The 14,681-nt window shown below is 35.0% G+C and overlaps 1 protein-coding gene across 4 annotated transcripts in view; it reads left to right on the forward strand.

Moving 5' to 3' along the window:
• Positions 1–4,078: 4,078 nt before the first annotated feature.
• The window catches only part of Ldah (lipid droplet associated hydrolase), an 88,421-nt gene continuing 77,818 nt past the window's right edge, over positions 4,079–14,681 (forward strand). For all 4 annotated transcript variants that reach the window (XR_007348169.1, XM_015479941.2, XM_048804759.1 and 1 more), the window contains exons 1-2: positions 4,079–4,153; positions 11,296–11,451. Coding sequence is in view for 3 of the 4 variants with exons in the window: in XM_015479941.2 (XP_015335427.1) it covers positions 11,298–11,451 (154 nt within the window). In the remaining variant the exon portion in view is untranslated. The remainder of the gene's footprint in view (positions 4,154–11,295; positions 11,452–14,681) is intronic.

Consider the following 14,681-nt stretch of genomic DNA (forward strand, 5'->3'; position numbering starts at 1 on the left):
GATCAGTTTTGTCATAATAAGGAAGTTGAATATAGTTTTGTCAATGTTTAGGTATTATCTTTACTCTCCTTAGATTTTTAAAGATTAAAATGGTACATTTTAAAAATTTTTTTAGTTGTAGAGGGACACAATATCTTTATTTTATTTATTTATTTTTATTTGATGTTGAGGATCAAACCCAGTGCCTCATGCATACAAGGCAAGCACTCTACCACTGAGCCACAACCCCAGCCCTAAAATAGTACACTTTTTATAAATTTTTAAAAAACATATCTTAAGTTTTAATTTATGTTTTAAGATGACACATTATGTGGATCTGTTTTCTTGACAAAAAGTGTTTGAGAAAAGAATTCATGAGGATCTCAGTGAACAGCAATTCCATTTTGTGGATTTTGCATTAAACAATTATAACTGGAAAACATTTAGAATTATCTCTACTTGTAAATTCACAAATAAGAAAAATTCACTATAGAGCCAGTAGAAAACTAAAATTTAAATTCACTACCATTTATAACTAATAATCTTATCTCTAATACATTGAAAAGAAACCTTAGTTATCTAATTTTTATCTTTTCTCTCTTTTCTTCCTCTTGCTCCTTTTTATATAGTCTGCACATACTAAATCAAGGTATGTATAATCAGAGAGTTTCTATTTTCTGTGCAATAGAGTAATAAGGGAGAAGACAAAACTTTCTGTTAATAAGCGCAGGTTCTTCCAGCGTTCTCATAACATCCATCAGGACTATTTTTTCCTACCATAAAGATGCAGGTATTGCCTGTTTCTCTGTCTCATTTTCCTTGCTTTGTAGAATACTCAGTCTTCCAGAGGATCCCCAGCTACTTCTTCACTTCCACGAGAGGGTCTCCAACAACTGTGGAAGTACTTAGGCATTGTCTACAGGTTCCCTACATAGTTGATCTTTGCTATATTGCAAATGCAACCTTTTCCCTCTCTTCCTTTTCAATAATGTTATCCACAAGAAGCCAAAGAGCTCTCAACTATCCACTGCAACTTCCTTTTTGTAAATGCTACATGTTACTGACAATACCCTGAAATAATTCACATTCAGGGACATTAGGCTGACTTTCTCTGCTTTACAAGAGGTGACTTTCTTCCCCTTCCACTATATTCCTTGGTACCATAACCTGTCAAGGTGGGTCCTGAAGAACATGATATTGGTATCCCTAAATCTCTCTTAGTTAGGCTGCTCCTAGTTTCCCAACCAGGAGAAACTGTATGAAGTAAAACATGTGCATGTTTTAAACTGCTATGGTTTTGGTAAGTTGTTAAACAATAGAACAGTAATACACTTCTCATTATCTTTAACATTGCCTTTCAGTTCCCCTTATGCAATCATAATTTATTAATCTGTTTAATTTGCTTGTATTATATTTGTGAGATTAGAGACTTTTTGTTTGGATTGCCTTTGTATCTGCAGTCTGGAAGAGTGTTTGAAATGTAACAGTCAGTAAAAATGAACAAGCAATGAGAGTCTAAAATTTTTATGTAAAAGGTAAACATGTCATTTAAGATCAGTAAACAAGGGTCTACTTTTATGCCATTTGTGCTTCTGACAGACATCTTTGTGGAATGTCTGCTCCATTAATGTATGCTCCATTAATATCTTGTATCTTACCCACGTTAGCAGAGGGACAATACAACCACTAGCACTTGTCACTGATGATTGGACAATTGCTATACCTCAGACCTACACTAGACCAATGAGATATTCTCTTCTGGATATTTAGAATAAAAATTGAAGGAGTGATAAAAAAGAACCAGTGTGTGGCTTTCCCTCTGCAACAATCTGGTCAGTTTCTATTGTACTATAGTTGCGAACAATCTTGAGCACTTTAAACAAAAAAGGTTACTTCTTTTTCATAACATGTCATCACATACTGAATATATTCTGGGCAGAAATAACTACTCAAGGACACAGGCTGTTGGCACAGACACTATCTTGAATGTTGCCATCACCCCCATCAAATGAAAATGTGAAGTGTCAGAGGACTCAACACAAAAATCAACTGCTCAGCCTAGAAGTTACCCACCATTTCTCTTCATACCTCATTGGCCAGAACTTCTCCTATCTTGTCACTCCTCCCTTAACTCCATACACCCAACTATAAAACAAGATCAATCTTACCATGTGTCTAGAAACTATCTGAATAGCATTAATAACTCCATCAATGGCATAAATTGCAGAACCATATTCTGTCATGTAGCCTGGGAATCAAAGAATGATGAAACAGATGCCCAGAGAAAATTTAAGTCAAGAGATGGAGAGAAAATTTTCCTCAGCTCCCAACAGTTTTTCAGATCCCATTTCCATACTATAATGAGGTATGGAGGAATTCCTGCCCTTGGAGTGGGAGATCAACAGTTCCGAGTGTAGTCATTTAAACACAGACTTACAGCATGCCTGCCATATATCACATTATATCTAGACCTAGAAAATACAAAGTGAAAGAACAAAAAGGTACATGTTTTCCAGGATCTCACAGTCTAGTGAAGGAGACAAATAAGTATCTTAACAGAAATATGTAAACGATAATACATAAGTATAAAGGAGGAAACCTTACCATACCTGGTGGCATCAGGAACCACCGTTTGAAAATGAATCTTGAATCATGTGTTAGAGTAAATTAGTGGAGAAGGGCACACTGGGGAGGGAAGGGCAAACAGCAATCCAGGCAGAGGAAACAGTGTGTGCAAAAGTATAACAACTTTACTATAAAGAACATGGACATTCCAAAAATTACAAGGAAAGAGAGAAGATGGGGAGAAGTGGCTACAAGTAGTTTAGGTGTTTGAACCACAATAGAGGTAATGATATGTTATTCAAGAGTAATGCTTGTGTGTGACTGTGTTATGTAACGTAAGAGAGTCTGGCTCTGCCAATGATCTTGAAGAATTACTTAATTTCTCAACACCTCTTTTTGCACTATGGGTAAACATGAATAATACTGAATTTCCATAGGGTCTGGAAAGATTTTTTTTGTTTAAGACTGAACCTCTGTGGTTAATTCTGCCACAGGCTTAATGAAATCAGAGACATAAATCACCCAAAGTGATGTATCACAAATACATATGCAAGGATTAAAAAAAAAATGCTCATACAAATGAGCCATGTTCACGAGAATTTGGTACACATATTGAACCAAGTATTAGTAACAAGGGACACCACCTTGGACATATCATGTAATGTCATTATAATGTAATCAATAATTTATTTTATGTATTTGCTTTACTTCCAGACCCTATGTCACTTGTTAATACTAACCTCATAGGAATGCTCTGAGGATTTAAAAAATGAGCTAATTCATGAAAAGCTCTTAGCACAGGGAGTGGGTTTTTTTCCCCTGAACTCACTAAATATTACCTCTGAGTGTGAGGAAGAGGTACCAGTCTACTTTCAACAGCTGATTGGATGGTAGTGTGGACCACTGAGATGTTTAATTTAAAAGGAGCAAAGGTCCTTTTCTAAGTGTGAGAATCATTGATGACTCGCTAGTCTACTTCTCTGCTTTTTCCCTGGCTACAAGACTGTCATATTCACAATAGCGCATATTTGGTCAGACATATGCTGATCACCTGATGAGTAGCAGGTGCTGGGCATACAAGTCACACAGACATAACCTCTGTCTTCATGGAGTTTGGAGGTGGTTAGTTCAAAGTATCTTTGAAATAGTATACAACCCTAAAGTGTAGCGCATCTGAGGCTGGCCACACTAATGTTAATATACAAGGTCAGTTGAGAATCAACTTTCCTGTGTTCGTGCAGAAGGGAAGAGATGCAACCAGTGATGCAGGAAGCGAGAAATGGACAGAGGAAACAAAAGGGGAGAAATAGAGAAAAAATGAGAGGGAAAGGAAGGCAGGAGTATATCAAGGATGAGAGGCAACAGGAGGCAGATAAAATTCAAACGAAAGAGAAAAGGACACCGCTCCCACTCCACGTAGTTTAGCGGCATCTTAACACCCGGCTCCACGCCGGAAACAGCTACATCCCACGGCCCGCGCGCAGCGCGCCGTAAACGCGTCAGCGCCCCGAGAGCGGAGCGCGGCGCAATGTAGTGACGTCATAAGGCGGGACTTCCGGTCCAAGCACGACTCCCCAGGAACTTCAGCGGGGACCTTGTGGGCAGACAGGTGAGGTGCAGCTCTCTAGGCTTCGCTGACTTTCAGGAAATCAGGCGGGCTGGCTCGGGGCCCTGTGCTCCCTGCAGCTCCTCACAGAGGCCTCGCGGCCCTTGGCCGGACCTTCCACTGAGCCGGAAATAACGGTGCTGAGACAGCTCTACGGTCATGAGCTTCCCGGAGCGGGAGGCCCCGGGGCTGCCGGCTTATCGCGGCTCCCCAGAGCTAGAGGATGCACCTTTTGGGCTGCTAAACGCAGCCCACGGTGGGGAGTAGGGGCCTGGACGTTGGGTACCCGGCCCGCAAGACGCGGCCCGGAAGGATCAAAGTCAGGTCCGGGGTGTGATTTGCAGCGAGCATCTAGTGCGCACACCGCTTTCCGTTCACACTTAAGGCCCACTGTGTACTCACCTCGGGGAGTTTTTCCCCACCCAAGACAGCATGCAGATCGGGACCCTTTGTTCCTTGATTCGTTAATTCATTTGTTCCTCACAAGTAGTTACTGGACATCTGTTTTGTGTCCTGTCTGCCAGTTCTAGAGAGTTTATAATATCCCTTCTGAAGTTCTAAGGTCACATTCCTATCAGAAAAGAGAAATATATAACAAAAGAAACAGAATTTAGAACAAGCTCCTTTTGTGCAAAAGGTTTACTTTCAACTTCTTTCTGAAACTATGAATAAGAATATCCGAGTTGTCTGTTAGGTGTTTTCCATTTTTTTTACCTAAAAGTGAAAGGCTTGAAGACCCTGAAGCCTGGCTTCCCAGCATGTAGGATGTTAGGGGACGATAAAGGCAACACAGCAGGTGCTTTTCTGAAATTTTACATTTTAATATCTTGTATTTTTACAACTAAGGCTTTTATATTAGGTGATTTTCTTCCCGTAAAAAGATCCATAACCTCTCAGCATTTCCTTACTTGTAAAATTACTATAATATACTTAGGATCAAGCACTTAATTTTGAAGTCTACTTTATACTTTGAGCAAAGGGAAATTATTATACTGCTTTAATGAGTATTTAACCTGAAAGTCCAGTAGTCTTCAAACTTTTGAAATTCTTGTCCTTGATGTCAAGAGGCTGAAAGCTGTTTTCTGGCACATTTAAAAAAAAAAAAAAAAAAAGTGCTTACAAATTTGATGTAATAATTGGTGAATTAGAAGCAACAAAAGAACTATGGAAAATATCTTTTAAAGTCAAGATAATTTAGCAAATCCATCCTGAGTGTAATGTATGCCTTAGTTTTTATATTTCCTCAACAGTAGTAATGGATTTTATATTCATCATCTAAGTTTGGTTTTCTGACCCACTTGTACAGATTTGAGAACTCTCATGCAGCACATATTCAAATAGCAAAATTAGAGAAAGTTGAAAAGGTATAAGAAAAAAAAAGTGAATGTAAAAGGTGTAAGAGGAAAAAAGGTTGTAAAATTGGTGTTCATATATCCACTTATCTAGCAGAGCCTTGGAACACCAGATAGAATCTTGGTCTAACACATATCATATTTATTCTCTCTTGGACTTTCCCCTACAACATTATGTAATTTGTTCTTTGATCTTAAATAGTACATAAAATTTTTGACATACTATGTAGCTGGAAAAATAGTGTAATAGGAGTCCAAAGACTATAAAAGTGATTTTGCCATTAAACAACCTTGAAAAAACTTGACCTTCAATTTCTCACTCTGTTGATTGCACTCTCTACTTTGTAGGCTTTGTTTAAATGAGAAAGGATTTGAATGTACTTTGCAAATGAAAAGACTACAAAAAGAAAGTGATTTGTTGCAAGTGGGGAAATTACCTGTAAATCAGGATATAGAAAACAGTTACTTCCATTAACAGGTTATTTTGGAGTAAGATGGAGTAGATACAAATAGTTACAGTGACCTTAAAGGTATTCTGTTTATGCATTTATATTATATGTTGACTTGCAACTGTATGTTTTGAAGTTTATATGGAGCTGTGTGGTATTCCTGATTTTTCTTTGTCATACCACTTAAACAGTTTGCAATTAAATAAATGCATAATTAAGTTTTGTGGTTTTAATTTTTTTGTTTTGAATAATTATTATAGATTTTATAGAGGTTGCAAAAAAACTGTACAAGAAAGTCCCCATCCCTTCTCAGCCAAGCTTCCCCAATGGTAACATTTTGAATGGCAGCAAAACAGTATTAAAACCAGGAAATTGAGATTGACATTGGTGGAATATAAAGTTAATTGAAATTTCACCAATTTTATAAGCACTCATTTGTGTGTGTACACAGTTCTATGCAATTTTATCACACATGTAGCTTTTATAATTATAATAATAAACCAAGATACAGAATTATTTCATTAGCACAAGACTTTATATCTGCTGCTTTATAGAACCATCTAGTCCTACTCCAATCTCTCCATCTCTAAAAAAATATCATTTCAAAAAAGTTGTGTAAATGGAATCATAAATACATGACTTTTTGAAACTGGCTTTTGGCTTTTGTTTTTTCTTTAACTTAATATAATTGCTTTCCATTCCATCCAAGTTATTTGTATCAATCATTTTTGTTGTTGTTGTTGTTGCTGAGTAGTATTCAGGGATCCTACACTGAGTTTAACCATTCACTCATTGAAAGACAATTGGATTGTATGCATTTTTGGAATATGATGATTTGAGATGCCATGAACCTTTGTTTGAAGGTTTTTGAATCAACATAAAGTTTTTATTTCTCTGGGATAAAAGCCCAAGAGTAAAATGCTGGGTCACATGGTAAGTGTGAGTTACATTCATTGATTTTTTTTTTTCTAATTGGTTATTTATCACAGCAGAATGCGTTTCTTTTCATTGTACACAAATGGAGCACTACTTTTCATTTCTCTGGTTGTACACAATGCAGAGTCCCACCATTTGTGCAATCACACATGTACCCAGGGTAATGGTGTCTATTTCATTCCACCATCTTACCTACTACCCCTGTGCCCCCTTCTCCCCCCTTCCCCAAATTCCTTTATTTTTCCCATGCCCCTCCCACATGGATCAGCATCCACTTATCAGAGAGAACGTTCAGCCTTTGGTTTTTTTTGGATTGACTTACATCGCTTAGCATGACATTCTCCAATTCCATCCATTTACCTGTAAATGCCATAATTTTATTCTCTTTTAATGCTGAGTAATGTTCCATTGTGTATATATACCACAGTTTCTTTATCCATTCATCTGTTGAAGTGCATCTAGGTTGGTTCCACATCTTAGCTATTGTGACATTCGTTGATTCCTGAATGTTGAACATTCCTGGAGTAAATTTCACTTGATTGTGGTATAATATTTGTTTTATATGTTGCTAGGTTCTGTTTACTAATATTCTGTAAGAGAGGTATTGGTGGTTTTGTTTGTTTAGTTTGTTTTGTTTGTTTTAGTTTGTCCTGTCCTTGTCTGGTTTTGGTATCAGTAATGGTATTGCAGGGTCTTCAGCAGTAACCTGTTTCATTCTTGATTTTAGCAACTTGTGTTTTCATGTGTTTTTCATTGACAGTTTATCGATTTCATTCATTTTTTAAAATTTGTTTTAATTAGTTATACATGACAGTAGAATGCATTTTGACACATCATACCTAAATGGAGTATAACTTCTCATTTTTCTGGTTGCACATGATATAGAATCACACTGGTTGTGTAGTCCTATATGCACATAGGGTAATAATGTCCAATTCTTTCTATTGTCCTTCCTAATATATCCCCCTCCTCTCTTCACTCCCCTCTACCTAATCCAAAGTACTTTTATTCTTCCCTAGCACCCCCCATTGTGAATTAGTATCCACATATCAGAGAAAACTTTCAGCCTTTGGTTTGGGGGAATTGGGTTATTTCACTTAGCATGATATTCTCCAGTCCCATCCATTTACCGGCAAATGCCATAATGTCAGTCTTCTTTAAGGCTGAGTAATACTTCATTTTGTATATATACCACATTTTATCCATTCATCTGTTGAAGGGCACCCAGGTTGGTTCCATAGTTTAGCTATTGTGAGTTGAGCTGCTATAAACATTTATGTGGCTGTGTCACTCCTCAAATAGAGCATTTATCTCCAGGATATATAAATAACTCAAAAAACTTAACATCAAAAAAGCAATCAAATAATCCAATCAACGAATGGGCTATGGAACTGAACAGACACCTCACAGAAGAAATATAATCAATCAACAAATACAAAAAAAATGATCAAGATCTCTAGTAATTAGAGAAATTCAAGGAAATTGTAAAGCTTTCTGTGTAAATCTTATAACTCTTTTGTTAGATTTGTTTGTAAGTATTGAATTTTTTTCATGTAGTTATAAGTGGTATCTTTTCAAAAAAAAGTTTCACTTTCTAGTTGCTCATTGCTAGTATATAGAAATGTATGTGGTTTTTAGTAATATTTTTTTATCTAAAGACCATGTTGCATCCACTTATTCATTCAAATGGTGTATATTTATTCTTTTGGATTTTCTCTTATGTAATCATGTTGTGAAGAATGACATTTTCTTCCTATCCAATTCACATACCCTTATTTCTTTTTCATGTCTGGTTGCATTGGCTTAAGACCTCAAATACAATTTAGAATTAGAAGTGTTGGTAGCAGACCTCTGTATCTTGACCCCAAACTCAGAAAGGCATTCAGTATTTCACTTTTAATAATATGTTTGCTATAAGTTTTATATTTACAAATGTATTTTATATTTATATTTTATAAAAGAAGATATGTTTCTTTTTTAAGAGTTTTTCATGACTATTGGGTTTTTATCAAATATACTTCTGTGCAGATTGGGGTGATTATGTGCTTTCTCTCCTTTATTCAATTAATATAGTCAATTAAAATGATTAAATTTTGAATATTTAAACAACATTTTGTTTCTGATATTCTAATATTCATTTTTTAGTTATTGGCGGACACAACATCTTTGTTTGTATGTGGTGCCGAGGATCGAACCCAGGCCACACGCATGCCAGGGGAGCGCGCTACCACTTGAGCCACATCCCCAGCCCCATACTCCACTTATTTTTGTTCATTAGTTCAGTTGTAAGGTTATTGTCTAGCTATAATATAAAGACTTGTTATTATAAATATTTACATTATAAATACTATAATAACAAATTTTATAGATTTGAATCTCTTAAGATTTATACCCATCTGATACTGGTTTTCTGTTTTAAATATTGTCTAGGTTTGCATACAATTTAGTTGGAAAAAAATTCTCTTACCACATAAAATTAGAAACCCATTGGTTTCTAACATTGTTATATGTTCTACATATCTACAAATGAACACCTGCATTTAAGAAAACAGGTCTGCCTAGATTGCACAAGTTATGTTCACACTTGATTTTCACCCTACCTAGATCTTGATGCTTATCAGATTTATTTCCTTCAAGATCATTTATAGGCTGAGGCTGAAGGTGGAACCATCATCCTTTTTCAATATATAATTGTAACACATTTTTCTTTGTTAATCTGACACTTGCTTGCAGAACTGAATTACTTTGGATTCTTAGGTAAGCAAGAATTCAAACTCTCATTTTTGAGTTTTCATTTTCTTCTTATACATAGCTGTGTGGGAGTCAGAAATATAAGAGTGAAGGAAAGTAAAAGATTGTTTAGAAATACATGTTAATTCCATGCTTCTCTGTTCTATTTTATTTGAAATGTTTTAGAATTGCAACTGCTTATTTTCCAATTTTTATATACTATACTTAAATTTCATATCTACTTGGATTTTCATTAGTTTAATGGCTAATCAAACTCCCAAGATGTCATAGTCTCAAATATTTATAAGTTGAATGTATTTAATAACTCAGAATTCTCCTCTGGTGAAAGTGTGGCTTGTGTCTTCACAGTCAGTTCTAATTTAATACTGTGTTTCACAGCTCCATCTAATATTGTTTCTAATACATGGTAAATGTCAGAAGACCTTTATAGAAACACTCTGTTTAAGATAGTTTTGGAGACTGGGCTACAGTGACATTTATTAATGAATTAAAAGTCAATTCATACCAAAAGTTGAATGATAGTTTTGTTTATTTAATCAATATATTTTGAATAAAGAGTGGTCCCCACTTTTTAAGTAAGGATTTTTCATTTTTTCTTAGTATTGCTATTTAAGAAAAAAGAGTGTATGACTTCTGGTTAAACATGGAGATTAGAATGTATATTATTTCTTCCTACTCCCTAAATTCCCTAAGCTGACAGTAAAAATAGTAAAGGCATAAACAAAGAGAATAGCAGCGACAACAGAACATCAAACTGGAGAAGTGAAATCTTAAAAATGTTAGAAAGTAAATGGATAAATTATAAGCAACTTCATAGCAGTCTTGATGGAATGTAACATTTGGTCATAATATTGAACTACAGCTTGTTTAATCATTCTCAAAATTGAGTCATGATAGAATTTTTAGTATTGGCATAATGAATTATCATAATTCACTTATCCATTCCTTCATTAATGACTATATAGGATCTTCAGCTTTTCACCATAATAAATAGCATTCCATGCATTAGGTTTTTTTAAATTTTTTTTAATTGTTGATAGATCCTTATTTTATTTATTTGTTTGTATGTGGTGCTGAGGACCAAACCCAGTGCCTCACACATGCCAGGCAAGTGCGCTACCTCTGAGCCACAGCCACAGTCCCCCATGCATTAGTTTTAAAAAGTATTTTTGATATTTTTTTAGAATCAGTTCCTCAAAATGACTAAATTGAAGTATATGCCTTTAATGGGTATTGACTAGTGCTGCTAGATTGCTTCCCAAAGGCTGTTTTCATTATTACCATGTATGTGTGTTTTATCTTTCATTCCTAGAATGGAGAGTAGCTCTTGGGTGTGCCACATGGTGGCACTTATCTACAATACCATAGACTCAGGAAGCTAAGGCAGAAGGATCACAAGTTTGAGGCCAGCTTCAATTTAATGAGATCCTATTTCAAAAAATTTAAAAGGCAGCAGGGATTGGGGATATAGTTCAGTGATAGAGCACACCCCTGGGTTCAGTTCCCAGTATATCCCCCCCAGAAGAATAGCTGGCTAGTCTTCTATATACACTGTAGCATTTCCTTCTTGGTATTTTGAAAATTGTCTTTTTAATTCTTCAGTTAATTATTTTTGGCTCAAAGTTTTACATTTTGCTGCTTTTCTCCCTTTATTTAGAAATGGACTCAGAAATCAAGGAAGAAATCCCTGTACATGAGGAATTTGTTCTGTGTGGTGGAGTTGAAACACAGGTTCTAAAATGTGGTCCCTGGGATGACCTCTTTAATGATCAAAATGTCAATAGACCTAAACTGCTTATTTTCATTATTCCTGGTAAGTAGAAAAATCTGGATGAGAAGACTTTATACAGATAGCCATCACTATTTCTCTTTCTTTTCTTTTTTTTATTCACTTGGCTTGAAAATGAATAATATTTATAAGAAAAAAATCAACTATAAATTTAATAGCATATACATTTAAAATGCAGAAAATTAACATAGAATTTTCATAATTAATTAACTACCTGAGTCACTTCTTTTTTCCCTGTATACTTTTTGGCCTGCATATTTTTTGCTCTCCTCTCCCATTATAATTTAAAAAAAAGAATAGATTGATATTCTCATCTTTCCTCTGGCATCTGTGGCCAACATTTGTTTTTTGTTATCAGTTTAAAAATAGTTTAATTAATAATCAGCTTTATAACTCTTGGTAATGTCATGCAAAGTTTTAGTATTGTTGATAAAATTGAAAAAATCTCCATCAATTTTCTTTTACACATAACTTGAAAATTTTAAGGCAATTCAAGTTTTCTTGTTTGTGACAACTGAAATGTTCTTTGAGCTGACATCCCTCATCCACCAGGTGAGTCATTACTGTCCTCACTATAGTGACGTGTAATGAATTTTACGTTATCAGTGTCAGGTTTTAGTGTCACATAAACAAAAAATTATCTTATTTTGATGTGCTCCTATGATTCACTTCTCATTATCAACTGGTTGTCAAGTCATTTGAGAAACTATTTATTGTCTTTAAAAATACGTATTAGATTCCTCGTAATATTGTTATAACCAAGTTGCATAGACCGAACAGATTTGTAATGGCATTTTTCTATAATTAAACTCTTTAAAGAAAAGCTCAGTTAATAAGGATGTTTAAAATACTATATCAGTGAACCTGGAAAAAACCTCACATATAACTTTTGCAAATATCAGAACAGTTACCAATACCAGGTCTTATGCAGGCAGTTTTTGCATGTACTGTGATATTTGTGTCATCAAGCCCAGTAAGTTGGGAGAGTGGGTAGGAAGACTGTTCCTGGAGGCCATTTCTATGCTAGACTAGCTAGTGGTAACTCACTTTTAGAGGGAAATGGTTGTAATCCTATAAAATGAAAATGAACCTAAACTTTAACCCACTGCCAGCCAGATCCTGAAAAGCAGATTGAAGAACTTTTAATTTAGTTTCATCTTTTCTAGTGAACCTTAGATCTAGAATTTCTGTTAAACAACAATGTATTTGGACTTATTTTAAATAGTTGAACTGAGCAAAAGAGGCAATTTGATAACTCACTGTAGAACATACTAAATCATTTAATTTTCAATTGGTAATATAGAATCAAATGAAGTGTCTTGTGCTATGAATCCAGTAATTAGAGATCTAGCAGACAAGGCTCTGTGGAAGAGCCTAAAGTTTACACATGATAACCTTCTATATAAATGGTGAGTCATGCTAACTTGATATATGACAGTTTTGTCCCCTGTAAAGTTAACTGGAAGGCATAGTCTATAAGTACAGTGCTTAAATGGAATTCATTGACTGTCAGGGTCTAGATATTATAATCATAGTCTCTGTTGTACTTTGCTTGAGCATTTGACTATTATGTGTTCTTTGGGTGTGTGTTTATAGCACATTTTGATACAAACATTTGATTTAAAAAGTATTTACTTGCCTTTTTGTACTGGAATGTTTTTCAACATTCCCTTTTCTAGAGATCTGAGAGAGAAAGAGAGAGACAAGGGGTAGGGGATGGAGGGGGTGTGGATAGCTCTTGTTTAGTTGCATAAGCAAAGCCCCTGTAATTTTCTTTGTGGTTTCTTAACCAGGAAGTTTAGTTCATGGTTTGTAAAGTATGACATAAGTCATAACATTTAAATGGTGAAGTATGAAGCATGCAATCATATTTAAACATCTTATATTGTGTGTTTCATTTCTGTCTCTGCTATAAATTGGATCATCATGTTATTGGCCATGTATTCATTTTGAAAAAACTTACTGTAAATGATTGTCATGTGTCCAACCCAGTGCTGCTAGGTACACTGGATACAGAGAATTACAACAAGCCATGGCTACTTTTTTAAAACTTAAACTTTTATGTTTGAGTAAGAAGACTTACCCAGTGAGAAATAAATTTAAAAATGAGATAATTTATTTCTTTCTACTTACAATGCAGACATACAGGAAGTAATAGAGTTAGGGGCTATAATATGAAGTTGATAATCTGATGAAGTTTTTAGCGGAGACCAAGGGAGAACAAGAGCTAACACACCTTCATTAGGAATTTCGCATTGCATTCCCCAAGGCCTTCAAGGGAATAGATGTTATATATTCCACACTTGTAAAAGGAAATAATGGAACTGGAGAAATACCCATTCTCTTGGATAACTCTTCCCTTTTACTTGTGCCTAGCCTCAGTTTCAACTACACACTGATTATTCCCTACTCTGCATATATATTTTAATTAACAAAATTTACATATCTGTATATATTTATGATATACACAATGTTTTGATACATGTATACATTGCAAAATGGCTAAACCAAGGTAATTAATATATGAGTTACTTCACATACTTTTTTGTGCTGAGAATACTTGAAATCTCCTAGTAATTTTCAAGGTTCATTGTTATCAATTGTAGTTACTGTGATGTATGATTCTTTCAACTTATTTGCCTAACTGAACTTTTGTGTTCTTGGCCAGCATCTCCCCAACTCTTTTACTTCCCACCCTGGTAACCAGCATTCTGCTCTCTACTTCTGTGAATTTGACTTTTTAAAATCCTGTATATAAGTGAGATTATGAAGTATTTGTCTTTATGTGCCTGGCTTATTTAATTTACTATAATGTCCTCTTGGTTTACCATGTTGTCACAAATGGCAGTATTTCTTCCTTTTTTGAAGGCTGAGTAGTATTCAATTGTGAATACATACCACATTTTCTTTATCCAGTCTTCATTTGATGGACACTGAAGTTGTTTCCATATCTTGGGAATAGTGCTGCAATTAACATAAGAGAACAAATGTCTCTTCAAGATACAGGTTTTGTTTCCATCCTAGAAGTGGGAGGTTGGGTCTTAGCTAGTTCTATTTTTAGTTTTTGGAGGAACCTCCATTTTTCATAATGCCTATACTAATTTACATTCCCACTAATGTGTGCAAAGTTTCTCTTTTCTCTATATCCTCACCAGTACTGGTATTTTGTCTTTTTGCTAATAGCTCTTCTAGCAGATGTAAGGTGATATCTCATTTTGGTTATAATTTGCATTTCTCTGATAGATGATGGTGTT

This window comes from Marmota marmota, unplaced genomic scaffold (genome assembly GCF_001458135.2).
Source record: "Marmota marmota marmota unplaced genomic scaffold, marMar, whole genome shotgun sequence".
NCBI lineage: Eukaryota > Metazoa > Chordata > Mammalia > Rodentia > Sciuridae > Marmota > Marmota marmota.